The sequence below is a fragment of the Oncorhynchus kisutch genome, linkage group LG28, assembly GCF_002021735.2.
Source record: "Oncorhynchus kisutch isolate 150728-3 linkage group LG28, Okis_V2, whole genome shotgun sequence".
NCBI classification, from domain to species: Eukaryota; Metazoa; Chordata; class Actinopteri; order Salmoniformes; family Salmonidae; genus Oncorhynchus; species Oncorhynchus kisutch.
Window position 1 is genome coordinate 2,002,186 of NC_034201.2, and position 15,168 is coordinate 2,017,353.

General features: G+C 45.1%; 1 protein-coding gene across 2 annotated transcripts in view; it reads left to right on the forward strand.

Moving 5' to 3' along the window:
* Nucleotides 1–15,168, forward strand: part of LOC109872555 (calcium-binding protein 8-like) — a 79,743-nt gene that overhangs the window by 16,139 nt on the left and 48,436 nt on the right. For both annotated transcript variants that reach the window (XR_004206060.1, XM_031808657.1), the window contains exon 2: nucleotides 672–796. Coding sequence is in view for 1 of the 2 variants with exons in the window: in XM_031808657.1 (XP_031664517.1) it covers nucleotides 672–796 (125 nt within the window). In the remaining variant the exon portion in view is untranslated. The remainder of the gene's footprint in view (nucleotides 1–671; nucleotides 797–15,168) is intronic.

Below are 15,168 nucleotides of genomic sequence, written 5' to 3' on the forward strand. Positions count from 1 at the left end.
TGTCTCTTTTTCTCTCTCTCTACACTGTAGATATGGTTCATTCTCCAGTCAGGGAGGAGAAGGGAGTGGGAAGTGGTAATGACAAGATGTGAGGAGGTGATGTGGAGCGAGGTCGAAGGCAAACAGTGACAGGGCTTTAGTCAGGTGTTTATCTCTCTGAGCCAGGTACCGGGTAGACATTAGAACGAGGAGGAGATGAGTGGAGGTAAGGAGAAAATAAGTTGATGGGTGCTTATATTTGTCCTATTTCACATATGGACAAGTGTGTATAAACACACGTGTGAATTGGAAATGTGTTTATTTGCATATCCGACTCTCCCTGAAACACCATCAGAGAGTGAGGTCACAGCCAAGCTCTGCCTTCATAACTAGCAACCCTGGAGCAATTAGGGTTAAGTTCCTTGCTCAAGGGCATATGAAGAGATTTTTCACCTTGTCAATTGCGGGATTCGTACTAACGAACTTTCAGTTACGGGCCCAACTCTCTAACTGCTAGGCTACCTGTCGCCCTTAAGGGAGAGGGAGGGAGAGGGGGAGAGGATGGAGGAGAAGGGGAGGAGTAGAGGGAAAGAGAGGTAGAGAAAGATAGATGGGTTCACTCTCTTTCACACACCTACTGTATATGGGAACACAGACCCTCAGCATTCAAACTGTATACGTGTGTTCTGCAGAGAGAAGATGCCGTTCCACCACGTCAGGTCTACACTGCTCTACACTGGAAGTCTCCTGAGCCGGACTCTGTCTGAGGGGAGCGAAGCCTTCCAAATCACCAGTATATCCACTGAGGAGCTAGGAGGTCAGTGTGTGTGTGTGTAAGTGTGCGCACTTGTGCAACAGTATTGATATAAAGCTTAGGTATAAAGTGGTCTGTCCTCCAATCTCTTCATTCTTCGCCACGATGTAAACAACTATTTATCCGTTCAATAAAGAAGTAGCACCGACTTGCAAAGCTACACTGGCTCAATAAAAAAGTGTTTGATTGGCTGTAGCAGACAGATACTGTCACGTTGCATAAGGATGGGAGACAGTCGGAGGATACGTAATAGTTAAAAAAAATTCTCTACCCAAAACAAACCTCTAAAATAATTCATTGGACGAGACCCGTAATAACAAGTGCACAAAAATACACGTAGCACCAAAAATAAAAATGGGCACAGGTACAAGACCAATAGACATAGAACACTGATCGACAAAGACAGTCCGGGGTTGGTGGTGATGATCCAGTTCAGCAACACCTAGAAGGCCGGTGACGTAGACCTCTGAAGCTGGTGAACGGAATGAGCAGCAGTACCGGTGTCACGACTTCTTCCCAAGTCGATGCCTCTCGTTGTTCGGGCGGGTGTTCGGCGGTCAACGTCGCAGGTCTAGCCATCGCCTATCCATTTTTAATTTTCCATTTGTTTTGTCTCGTTTTCACACACACCTGGTTCTCATTTCCCTCATTATGTGTTGTGTATTTAACCCTCTGTTCCCCCCATGTCTTTGAGTGGCATTGTTTATTGTGCTTGTGCACATTTTGTTTGACTGGTGCGCATCGGGTTATTGTGCCCATACTTTGTATTTCTTATGCCTTTGGTTTTACTATTAAACTACTATTAAACTATTAAACTATTATCAAGTTCTGCTCTCCTGCGTCTGACTTCCCTGCCACCAGATACGTACGCCTTACAACCGGGGGGATCCGTGACAGATACAACCCTTTCCTGCACTGAGCAATCTGATTGGTCTAAGCATGTCCTGTGGACGGTCAAGGGCTAAATGTTTAGAAACTAATTAGTGTAATTCTGACCTCTTAGTGTTGGGTTATCACTGCGTCCTGTCAATCACACATGGGAACCTTTGATGTGGAGAACAAAGAGATCCCATTGGGTGTTGGAGATTAATGGATGTTGATAATCCACCCATCAAGGGATTCAGAAAGCTATTTCGCCTGCCTGTGAAGGTTAGTACAGTGGTTCCCAAACGAGGGGTTGCGGCCCCATGTGTGTCCACCTGATTTGAAAATGGGGTCGCGGGACAATTTACAAAATACAGAGAATAAAATATATATATATTATAACATCGTCTTTGTATGTCAAAATCATTGTAATATACTTCACCTTAAAAATCTTAATGAAAATGATTCAAATCTAAAAGATACAATTCAACCAGAGAATGCCTTTAGATCATGAGAAAAGACCACACATGACCTTTGCACTTGAATCATTCCCACATTGAATGGCTAGGCCCGCTACGCTATGAAACACTATTGCACAGACTTTGATATTACCAGCTGCAATTGATATGGTGAAAACAGTGTGTCACCACACTGGCTGGGGCACAGAAACTCACATGAATAGGCCTACCTTTGTTAGATAATGTTAAACAAATAATTTATACTATTGCTAGCAATAAAGAGGAAACTGACTGAACAACTCAAACTCCCCAGCTTATGCTCTACAAATGGACGTTGACTGTAAGGGGCAAAATGTCCATGCATTGACTTTTGTTCATTATACATGTCGGGGGATGCTATTCACGAGGGCATATTGTTCTGTCCCACCATTCCCAAGATTGAAATGGCACAGGGGATGTTCAGTGTGCTGTGTGGGTGTATTGACAAAAAACGTATTCCATGGGAACGAATAGTGGGCTTTTGCAAAGATGGGGCTCCATCTATGGCGGGATGGTAGGCAGGCCTCTGCAGTATAGTTATGACTGTGTCTCCCTCTGCCATATAAACGCATTGTATGATACACTGATAGCAACTGGTGGCAAAAGAGCTGAGCACAGAACTCAGAGACATTACTGCAGTAGGTAACTTTGATTATAAACTACATCAAACCACACACTGTGCGCACGCCTGTTCGCAAAACCATGTGGATATTTCGGATCAGAGCATGACAATGTTCTATTCCACACCGAGGCTTGGTGGTTATTGAGGGGGAGTGTTGGAAATAATTTTCGCATGTTTGAGGTCGCGAGAACTTTCAGATATCAAAATGGTGTTGTGGGCCAAAAAAGTTTGGGAACCCCTGCCTTATCACTTCAAGGCTAGATTCAACATGTCGTGCTGAAGATCTGCATTGTAGCGTGGTTGAAATGTAAAGGTCATTTTTGATTGAGCCGATAAATGCAGCATTTACCGTGAATATGGGAACATTGCCTTTAAAGCTGAAATATCGATCCTTTTGGGATGACCCAACCAAATTCACATAGAAATGTGAGTTATAGATCTGTCATTCTTATTGAAAGCAAGTATAAGAAGCGGTAGATCTGTCTGGGCACTATTTCTTTGCTTCCCGTTCTCAAATTTTGTTTTTGCATCTTTTAATTTCAGTTTTGTACACAAGCTTCAAACTGCTGAAAATACAATATTTTTGGTTATTGAAAAGATAGATGGTACATTGATTCTCTGCACTATACAGTACATTGCTTGTTTTGTCACAAACTGAAATTAGGCAAACTACTAGAATTATAGCAACCAGGAAATGGCAGAGAAATCTTTGCATATTGCAACTTTAAATGTCAATCTTGCTACAGCGCAGCTACAGATTGAATCGAGCCCTTACTGTTGAAAGTATCAGTTATATTACAGTGGTTGTACTTTAGTCTGGATTTGTTGTTTCTCAGTGAGGGATGATGTCTGTCCAGATTGAAGGGTGTATCACAGCGTGAGCCACACAAAACTCACTTGCGTGCAAACATGTACAGGGCATTCGAAAAGTATTCAGCTCCTTTGACTTTTTCCAAATTTTGTTATGTTACAGGCTTATTCTAAAATGGATTAGATAAATACAAATCCTCAATCTATATACACTACCCCATAATGAGAAAGCGAAAACAGGTTTAGAAATGTTAGCAAATGTATAAAAAAAATAAAAAAACAGATACCTTCTTTACATAAGTATTCAGACCCTTTGCTATGAGACTCAAAATTGAGCTCAGTTGCATCCTGTTTCCATTGATCATCCTTGAGATATTTCTATAACTTGATTGGAGTCCACCTGTGGTAAATTCAATTGATTGGACATGATTTGGAAAGGCACACACATGTCTATATAAGGCCCCACAGTTGACAGTGCATTTCAGAGAAAAAAACAAGATGTGAGGTAAAAGGAATTGTCCGTAGAGCTCTGAGAGAGGAGGCACAGATCTGGGGAAGGATACCAAAAAATGTATGCAGCATTGAAGGTCCCCGAGAACACGGTGGCATCTATCATTCTTAAATGCAAGCAGTTTGGAACCCCCAAGACTCTTCCTAGAGCAATCTATGGAGAAGAGACTTCGCCAGGGAGGTGACCAAGAACACGGTCACTCTGATAGAGCTCCTCTGTGGAGAAGGGATAACCTTCCAGAAGGACAACCATCTCTGCAGCACTCCACCAATTAGGCCTTTATAGTAGAAGCCATTCCTCAGTAAAAGGCACATGACAACCCACTTGGAGTTTGCGAAAAGGCACCTCAAGGACTCTCAAATCATGAGAAACTTGAAACCAAGATTGAACTGTTTGGCCTGAATGCCAAGTGTCACGTCTGAAAATCTGCCACCATCTGTACGGTGAAGCATGCTGGTTGCAGCATCATGCTGAGGTGATGTTTTTAGTGGCAGGGACTGGGAGACTAGTCAGGGTGGAGGGAAAGATGAATGGAGCAAAGTAGAGAGATCCTTGATGAAAACCTGCTCCACAGCGCTCAGAAACTCAGGTTCACCAACCAACAGGACACCAACCCAAAGCACACAGCCAAGACAATGCACGAGTGGCGTACAGAGTAAAGAGTAAAGGGTCTGAATACTTGTAAATGTGTCGTGTAAATGTGAACAAAATAATATTTGTTTTGTTGCAAAAATATCTAAAAACCTGTTCTTGCTTTATCATCATGGTGTATTGTATGTAAATTGATGATAGAAAAAATATGTTTTAATCCATTTTAGAATAAGGTTGTAACAAAATGTGGTTGTAACAAAAAGTCAAGGGGTACTTCCCGAATGCAATGTATATACACATTCAGGCGGCAGCAGCAGTAATTCAATAGAGTACAGGCTTAACTGAATGACAGAAGCAGAATATCATATGGAATGTTATTGAATAGTTTGGGTTAGGCCTAGTCTCAGAGGAATGCTCCTCAGAGCCAAATGCTGATGACAGGTTGCCCTATGCAGGGAAATATGGGACCAGGGGCGATGAGGGACAGGGAGTGGCTGAAGGAGGCCAGACGGAGCTTGCCGCAGAGTCTTGCTTTGAGCGCACACCGTGCAATGAAGGCTGAGACATCAGGAGTCATGATGGGCCACCAAAAGCGTTGTCGGAGGAAAGCCAGGGTACAACGAGCACCCGGATGACAGGTAAGCCTGGAGGAGTGAGCCCATTCCAGGACCTGAGGCCGGGCCGAATCAGGAACGAACATCTGGTTAGCCGGGGTGTTGTGCCTTGCAGACCAGATTGCCAAACATGAGGCAGGTAGGATGGTCTCAGATTAAGAGGGAGTGGCAATGGAACTGTACAGATGGGAGAGAGCGTCCGGCTTCACGTTTTTGCACCCTGGGGTGGTAGGAGATGGTGAAATTGAACCTGCTAAATAACATAGCCCAACAAGCTTGCCTTGGTTTGAAGCGCTTGGCAATGCATACCAAAAATAGATGTTCCAGCCAGTGCCTCCATTCCTCCAGAGCCATCTTCACCAATTGAAGTTCCCAGTTCCCAATGTCATAGTTCGCAGGGTTGAGACGATGGGACATGAAGGCACAAGGATGAAGCTTTTGGTCCTGGACGGATCGCTGGGAAAGGATGGCCCCTTCTCCCACGTCGGAAGCGTCAACCTCAACCACAAACTGGCGAGTCGGGTCCGGATGGGGGAAGTAGTGAATCGCTGCTTTAGATCCCCAAAAGCCTTGTCCGCTGCTGGAGACCATGTGCACGGTATCTTGGGAGGGAAGAGGTGAGTGCAGAGAGAGGAGCCGCCAGGTTGCTGTAGCCTCGAATGAAACTGCGGTAGAAATTAGAAAGCCCCAGAAATGATTGTAGCTGCACCCTGGACGTGGGCTGGGGCCAATCCACCACCGCTCTCACCTTTTCCGGATCCATCTGAACATTCCCTTCAGCAATGATGTATTCCAGAAAGGAGATAGTGGAGCGGTGGAATCCGCACTTCTCAGCTTTTACAAACAACTGATTTTCCAGGAGGCGCTGATAGACCTGTCGAGCATGGAAAATGTGTTCCTGGGCAGAACGAGAGAACCAGGATGTCGTCGAGGTAGACAAAAACAAAATGATTCAACATGTCCCGGAGCACATCGCTGACCAGGAAGACAGTTGGTGAGTCCAAACGGTATGACCAGGTACTCATAGTGTCCACTGGCAGTGTTGAAAGCCATCTTCCACTCATCTCCTTCGCGTATCCGCACAAGGTGGTTGGCATTCCGAATAAATGGACGCAGGGTCTTGTCCTTCTTTCCCACAAAGAAGATCCTGCACCAGCAGGAAAGGAGGAAAGACGAACGCTACCAACAACCAGATAGCCCTCGATGTACTCCTCCATGGCCTTGGTCTCAGGACAAGACAGGGAATATAGCTGGCCTCGAGGCTGTGTGGTGCCCGGGAGGAGGTCAATAGCACAATCATAAGGATCACAATCATAAGGATAACCCATGACTGAGCCCGTGGTCCAGTCAATATCGGGGTTGTGCTTCTGGAGCCAAGAAAATCCCAAACCAATAGGGATGTGGGGAGACTCAATGAGGAGAAGCTGTATTGACTCACTGTTGTTTCCAGATACCCGATGAATAAGGATTCAGGTCTCTTCACTGGGCAGGTGGCCCTACAGCACCACAATACAGACAATTATTGGAGCTTAGCCTGCATGAATGTTCCCTAGGCGATAATCTAGCTCTTCCCAGTTGCATAGGTTCCGGTGTATCCAAATCAAATCAAATCAAATTTATTTATATAGCCCTTCGTACATCAGCTGATATCTCAAAGTGCTGTACAGAAACCCAGCCTAAAACCCCAAACAGCAAGCAATGCAGGTGTAGAAGCACCTCACCCGTCATCGATGATTCTCGAGGGAGATCGGGTGGCCTTGGATCCTCTTGGAAAACAGCCTTCGGGGACTTCCGGATTCCTTTGGAGGTGAGCGAGCCGCAGCAGATTGACGAGTGTGACCAATTAATCTGTCCATTAATCCTAATGGTGAGGGCAAGGAGGGAATCAAGGTCCACCGGTAACTCTCGAGCAGCTAGTTCATCTTTTATCACCTCTGATAATCCCTGAAGGAAGGTATCGAATAGGGACTCCGGATTCCAGGCACTCTCGGCGGCCAACGTGCGAAAGTCTACAGCGTCGTCTGCCACACTACGGGAGTCTTCATGTAATTCCAGTAGTTTTCGGTCCGCTTCTCTCTCGGATACCGGAGAATCGAATACCTTCCTTACCAACGTCTACCTCGACGGCATCCTGGTTCTCTCCTTATGAAGTCTTCCTGATCACGACGAATGGCAGATTATTGCTCCCAAACTGCCTTAGCCCAGGAGAGCGCCCTTCCCATCATTAGCGTAATAATATACTGAGGGAGCACTGAGAAAGAAAACCCCGGCAGGTTCCAGGATTCCCAGAATATCATTCTGGAGGAGTTCATCTGGGTTCTCGGGGAGCCGGGGTAGGCTGTACAAACCCACCACTAATAGTAAAAGGGTACTGGCTGGTTGGGAGGTATCTCAAGAGATGGAGGGCTGCCTATGAGCTAACTCACTGATTTGCTCCATAATAGCCTTGAACCCTTGGTAGTGGAAGCCCTTCCAAAAGGTCCAGCTGTAGCTCCTCATGGCTCCCAATGCTGGGGCTGTCAAGAAGGAGGGGGGTCTTTGTCCGTGTATTGACTAGAGGTCACAATGCCATCACCACCAAGTACCGCTACCCCCTTCCGTTGGTGCCGGCCACCATTGAAAAGCTCCGCGGGGCCCAGTTTTTTCCAAGCTGGACCTGCGGCGTGTCTACAATTTGATCCACATCTGGTAGGTGGATGAATGGAATACAGCCTCCAGCCCGGTATCTGGGCACTACGAGTACTTGGTGATGACTTATGGTTTAGCCAATGCTACGTCGGTGTTCCAGGCATTCGTAAATTAGCTTTTTCGGGACATGCTTGGGCGCCAGGTGGTCATGTATATTGACGACATCCTGATCTACTCGGCCACCTTGGAGGATCATATCGCCCATGTCCGGGTAGTCCTGGGGCGCCTGCTGGAGACCCATCTGTACGTGAAAGCAGAGAAGTGCCAGTTCCATTAGGTCGTCGTCTCCTTGGGATATCAGATCAGCCCACAGTGAGTGGTTATGGAAGAAAGGAAGGTAGATGCGGTCAGGTCATGGCCAGTCCCACCACCATAAAGGGACTACAACTTTTACAGAAGCTTCATCAGGAACTTCAGCTCCATCAACTCACCTCTCTCCTCAAAGGTGGTCCCCGTCAGTTGGCGTGGAATCCTGCAGCTGATGAGGCCTTCTGCCTGCTGATGAGGCATTTCACCTCCGCCCTGTTGCTGAAACACCTAGACTCTACGCTGCATTCATGGTGGAGGTGGATGCCTCAGAAGTGTGTGTGGGGTCTGGTCCTGTCACAATGACAAGGTAGTCCACAAAAACCATCCGTTTGCATACTACGCTAAAAAACTGTCCCCTGCAGAGAGGAACTATGATGGTGATTGGGATCTCCTGGCGGTGAAGTTGGCATTAGAGGAGTGGAGACACTAGTTGGAGGGCTCCACGGACCCGTTTCTCATCCTCACCGACCATCGGAACTTGGAGGTGGCTGAACCCGCGCCAAGCAAGGTGGGCCCTTTTCTTTACTAGATTCAACTTCACCTTGTCATACCACCCAGGTTCATGAATATCCAAACCGATGCCCTGTCCGAACTCAATAATACAGGAGAGGTTTCTGTCCTGAGTGGTCCCATTAGCTGCCCTCCCGAATCGTTGCCCCGTGTTCTGGGACATAGACCTGGACATCCGACAGGCTCTGGACTGGCTACCTGTTCTCCGGAGCGCACCTACATTCCAGCGGAGGTAAGGGATCAGCTTTTGGCCTGGGTGCACACATCCCTTGCTGCTGGACACCCAGGTATCACCCGCTCCACTCAATCCATCTCCATTAAGTACTGGTGGCCCACCTTGACACAGGACGTCTCCAACGTCAACTCCTGCTCCGTATCTACCCAAACCAAGTCTCCCCGGAACGCACCAGCCGTGGTGAAACCATCAGACAGGGGAAACCCCTTCCCCTCCCCATGTCTCAGCGGCCTTGGACCCATCTGTTGATAGGTTTTATTTTTGTTTTCTTCTGATCTTCCCCTGTCTGATGGTTTCACCACTATTATGGTTGTTGTGGATAGATTCTCCAAAGCCTGCTGTTTTATCCCTCTCTCTGGTCTCTATACCACTCTCCAGGTCGCTGAGGCACTGTTTCAGCAGGTCTTCCTGCACTATGGCCTTCCAGAGGATATTGTCTCCGACCGTGGTCCTCATTACATGTCACTTGTATGGCGAGTCTTCATGGACAAGCTGGGGCTCACGGTCAGCCTCACATTTGGGTACCGTCCTCAGTCCAATGGGCAGATGGAGAGGACCATCCACAGGAATCTCCCCAGCTCTTGGAGTCACTGTCAGGACCAGCAGAGAGAGTGGTCCCGATTTCTTCCCTGGACGGAGTACACCCAGAACTCACTTCGTCACTCCTCTACCGGGTTGTCTCCCTTCCAGTGCATCCTGGGGTACCAACCGGCCCTTGCTCCGTGGACCCCGAGCCAGACCGAAGCCCCTGCGGTGGATGAGTGGTTCCGGCATGCAGGAGAGGTTTGGGACGCTGCCCACATGAGGCACCAACACGTGTCCGGTGCCAGAGGGAGCAGGTGGAGTGAGGGACCCATTTTCCATCCTGGTGGAGTGAGGCACCCATTTTCCATCTCATCTGGATCTCCACCAGGAACCTCCCGCTCCTCCTGCCCTGCCAGAAGCTGGGCCCCCAGTTTGTGGGGCCATTCAAAGTCCTATGGAGGGTCAATGAGGTAACTTACCGACTACAGCTTTCCAATGACTACCGGATCTCACCCTCTTTTTCACCCTCTCAGGCCGGTGGTTCCTGGTCCCCTGGCTGATGCTGTACCCCACGACACCCCTCCACCTCCCCTGGACATTGAGGGTAGTCCCATCCATGCCGTCAGGTCCCTCCTGAACTCCAGATGTCGTGGGAGTCGGCTCTAGTACCTGGTTGACTGGGAGGGGTACGGTCCAGAGGAGCGGTGTTGGGTTCCGGTGGACAACATTCTAGATCCTAACATCATCTGAGATTTATACCTTTGCCGTCTGGACTGGCCCGCTCCTCGTTGTCCTGTGGCTGGAGCCGAGCATCAGGGGAGGGGGTTCTGTCACAACCACTCGTTCCCCCTCTCCGGTGCTCAACATCGCCGGTCTGCTAAACACTGGTCCTGGAAACCCATCATTACGCACACCTGGCAACCTTCATTACGCACACCTGCGCTTCATTAGGCATTAAACTCACTAACTGCACTTGTTTCCTGAATTCCTGCATCTGCGTTACATAATTGTAGAGTTTACTACATTAAATGTGAGGCAGCTCTTTCAGAAACAGCAGATAATGTTGCTTCTCTCTTGTGCTGCATACGGATAAATCACTTTGCTACAGAGGAGAAAAAAACGCTGTGTCAATCCCACTCATTTTGTTTGGAGATAGAATATGAGGAGCTCTGCGATTATCTGTTGAAATGGGGAGGTTTACAGGCTTAGATGGGTGTTGCGACTTAACTCAAACATTCTGAAAACTGACAGTGTAGACAGGCGGAAGAGACATCTGAGACAGGATTAGTACAAAGACACAGAGGAGAGGAGGGGAGAGAGGGGGGGGGGAGGGTTTCAGTCAGAGAATATCAAAGAGAGAAATATACAGAAGTGGGGCTCTGTCTACACCATGGCTCTGAAGATGAATTGATACAGATGGGAAATATGGAAGGGAGAGATAAAGAGGGAGTCTTTAAGCTTACCTTAATGAGAACCCAGAACAGTTTCCATCACTCAACAATCAGACAGTGGTGTGTTTTCATGGATGCCAAGGGGAGCCAGGCTTCCCCCAAAAATGTACTAATAAAAAATACGAAAACATAAAATATATATTTTGTCTCTGCTTCATCATTTTCCTTCAATTCGCAAGAGGTTGAATGTGGAGAAAAGGAGAAAACATCCGAATGAGCGAAACAGCGCCCCTTTGTGTCTTTACCAATAGGCCATCTATTTGATGAAGTCTTGTCGAAACGAGTATGACATTGTTGCTGCCCATAGCATTGAAGGCAAGAGAAGCCAGTGAGTATCTGGCCTCCCTTGACAAAAAAAGTATTGATAAATTTGCCAATCAGCGTTAAGCCAAACTGAGCAAGCTCAACTGTGATTGGTCCTGGCGCACCAAAGGTTGGATTTTGCATCACTCCTATCAAATCCCTACGTCATTGACAGAAAAACTTGAATTGTTGAAAAATAAGGAAAGGTGACTACAGTGGAGGAACACAACTAATATGAATGTATTGGTCTCAACCCACATCAAAGCAAAGCTCTGTAATGGAAAGTCACAATGTTGGATATATGGTGACTTTGCACTAACCCAGAAAATTACTTCAGTAGAAGTAGAAGTAACCCAACTTCATTCTCTGCATGTCCACAATGTTGTGAAAAAGGATATTTATTGATGACAATTGTATTTAATGTTTTGCAAAAGTGGATCTAAGATATGCAATCCAGGTACAAAGGCAAAACAACTGACCAGACATTCTGCAAATGTATTTATAATTTAATCATTGTTGTTCTGCTATTGGTACTTTGAACCACATTTCCAAAAATACTTCTGGGTCTTTCTATAAATCATGGGGCCAATGTGCAATTAAAATGTCATTAAAAATAATTGTTATGCAGTTCCACATGTATATTTAGAGGAATATATGCAAATTGGCCCGTAACTCCACCTATACAAAAACAGAGGCCTAGAACTATACATCCTTTAAACTTTACGGGATCGGGATCGGAATGCCCCCCCCCCCCCCCGCAGGACAGTTGAACTAACGTAGGCTAATGTGATTAGCATGAGGTTGTAAGTAACAAAAAAACAGGACATAGACATATCTGATATGAGCAGAAAGCTTAAATTCTTGTTAATCTAACTGCACTGTCCAAATTAGGGTAGCAATTACAGTGGAAGAAAAACATGCTATTGTTTGAGGAGAGTGCACAATTATGAACTTGAAAATGTATCAATAAACCAATTAGGCACATTTGGGCAGTCTTGATACAATATTTTGAACCAGAATGCAATGGTTCATTGGATCAGTCTAAAACATTGCCCATTCATTGCTGCCATCTAGTGGCCGAAATCAAAACATTTCCTGGGCTGGAATAACACATTATGGCCTTTCTCTTGCATTTCAAAGATGATAGTAAAACAAACAAAAATTTAAACGCATCTTTTTTTCTTTGTATTATCTTTTACCAGATCTAATGTGTTATATTCTCCTGCATTAATTTCACATTTCCACAAACGTCAAAGTTTTTCTTTCAAATAGTTTCAAGAATATGCATATCCTTGCTTCAGGTCCTGAGCTACAGGCAGTTAGATTTGGGTATATAATTTTAGGCAAAACATTTTTTTAAAGGGTTGGATCCTTAAGTTAAGCAGGGTTCATACAGACATTGGCAAGTCAAATTCAAGGACTTTCAGGGACTTTTTCAAGCGCTTAATTGTAATTTTCAAGGACCTCAATGGTATACAATTGTGTAATTGTACATATACAGTTGAAGTCGGAAGTTTACATACACTTAGGTTGGAGTCATTGAAACTTGTTTTTCAACCACTCCACAAATTTGTCGTTAACAAACTAGTTTTGGCAAGTCGGTTAGGACATCTACTTTCTGCATGACACAAGCATTTTTTCCAACAATTGTTTACAGACAGATTATATCACATGTAATTCATTTTATCACAATTCCAGTGGGTCAGAAGTTTACATACACTAAGTTGACTGTGCCTTTAAACAGCTTGGAAAATTCCAGAAAACGATGTCATGGGTTTAGTTCTGATAGGCTAATTGACATCATTTGAGTCAATTGGAGGTGTACCTTGTGGATGTATTTCAAGGCCTACCTTCAAACTCAGTGCCTCTTTGCTTGACATCATGGGAAAATCAAAAGAAATCAGCCAAGACCTCAGAAAATAAATTGTAGACCTCCACAAGTCTGGTTCATCCTTGGGAGCAATTTCCAAATGCCTGAAGGTACCACGTTCATCTGTACAAACAATAGTACGCAAGTATAAACACCATGGGACCATGCAGCGGTCATACCGCTCGGGAAGGAGACGCATTCTGTCTCCTAGAGATGAATGTACTGTGGTGCGAAAAGTGCACATCAATCCCAAATCAATCCCAGAACAACATCAAAGGACCTTGTGAAGATGCTGGAGGAAACAGGTACAAAAGTATCTATATCCACAGTAAAACGAGTCCTATATCGTCATAACCTGAAAGGCTGCTCAGCAAGGAAGAAGACACTGCTCCAAAATCTCCATAAAAAAGCCAGACTACAGTTTGCAACTGCACATGGGGACAAAGATTGTTTTTTTTGTTGAGAAATGTCCTCTGGTCTAATGGAACAAAAATAGAACCGTTTGGCCATAATGACCATTATGTTTAGAGGACAAAGGGTGAGGCAATGGTAATTTAAAGGCAATGGTACCAAATACAAATTGATTGTATGTAAACTTCTGACCCACTGGGATGTGATGAAAGAAATAAAAGCTGAAATAAATCATTCTCTCTACTATTATTTTGACATTTCACTTTCTTAAAATAAAGTGGTGATCCTAACTGACCAAAGACGGGGATTTTTTTCAAGGATTAAATGTTAAACTGAGTTTAAATGTAGTTGGTTAAGGTATATGTAAACTTCCGACTTCAACTGTAGGTGCTAATATAGGACCCACCCATTAACAGTTTAAGAATAATGCATTTTTTGGGCCTTGCTAATGCATTGATAGTCTATCCTACGGAATTGCAAACGGTAGACTCGGTGTCTAATCCGAGGCACAAAGACATACGAAAACATGAACTCATTACCTTGATGCTTTTCTGTGTTAAATCTAACGAGACCCTGGTGTAAATCAAGCAGACAACAACAGATGATCAACATTAATTCACTAGATATTAGATCCAAGGTGGTTCCAGGCACAATTGTCTTCACCGGCATAATGAATGAGACATCAAAATATTCTGGACATTCCTCATGAACACCTTTTCCAGCACTGGGCTGTTGTTGAATTGCATGCGCTATCACAACAGCTGTTAGTCACTTGACTGTCATTCAGAAAATTCCTTCCTGGATCAGATGATGATGTGCGAATATATCATGGTGTCATTAAACAGCTCAACACCGTGCACATCCAACAACTATTATGTATAATCATTGAAGAACCACATTAATGACAATATCCGTATAAGTTTTAAGTATGAAGGTAAGATGACTCTTTGAATAAGAAGCATTAGATTTTACAATCTTGTACATTTTGGGGGATTTGTATGCCCATGAAAACCGTTTTCGCCCCTTACCATAAGGAGACAGGAAATGTTATGTAGTTACACTGAATTTCTGAGGTCTCTATACAAAAACCTGTCTGACAGCTAGTTCAAGGATTCCTACAGGGTTCAAGTTCAATGTCTATTTTAACTGGGTAATGCTGAATATATGATCCACTACATGTCCAAATGAGTGGATTCAGGTTTTTCAGCCACACCCACAGGTGTATATATTTGAGCACACCGCGATGCAATCTCCATAGACAAACATTGGCAGTAGAGTGGCCCGTACTGAAGAGCTCGGTGACTTTCAACGTGTCCTGGTAGAGCTTCCCGGGTCAACTGTAAGTGCTGTTATTGTGAAGTGGAAACTCTAGAAACAACAATAGCGAAGTGGTAGGCCACATAAGCTCACAGAACACAAGTGCTGATGCGCATAATGCGTAAAAAATTATCTGTCCTTGGTTGCAATTGCCAATTCTGTGCCAGTGATATTGACAACCCTCCCTGTGCCACCCTCCCTGTGCCTCCCTCCCCCGTTATGTCCACATAATTTTGAATATATAATA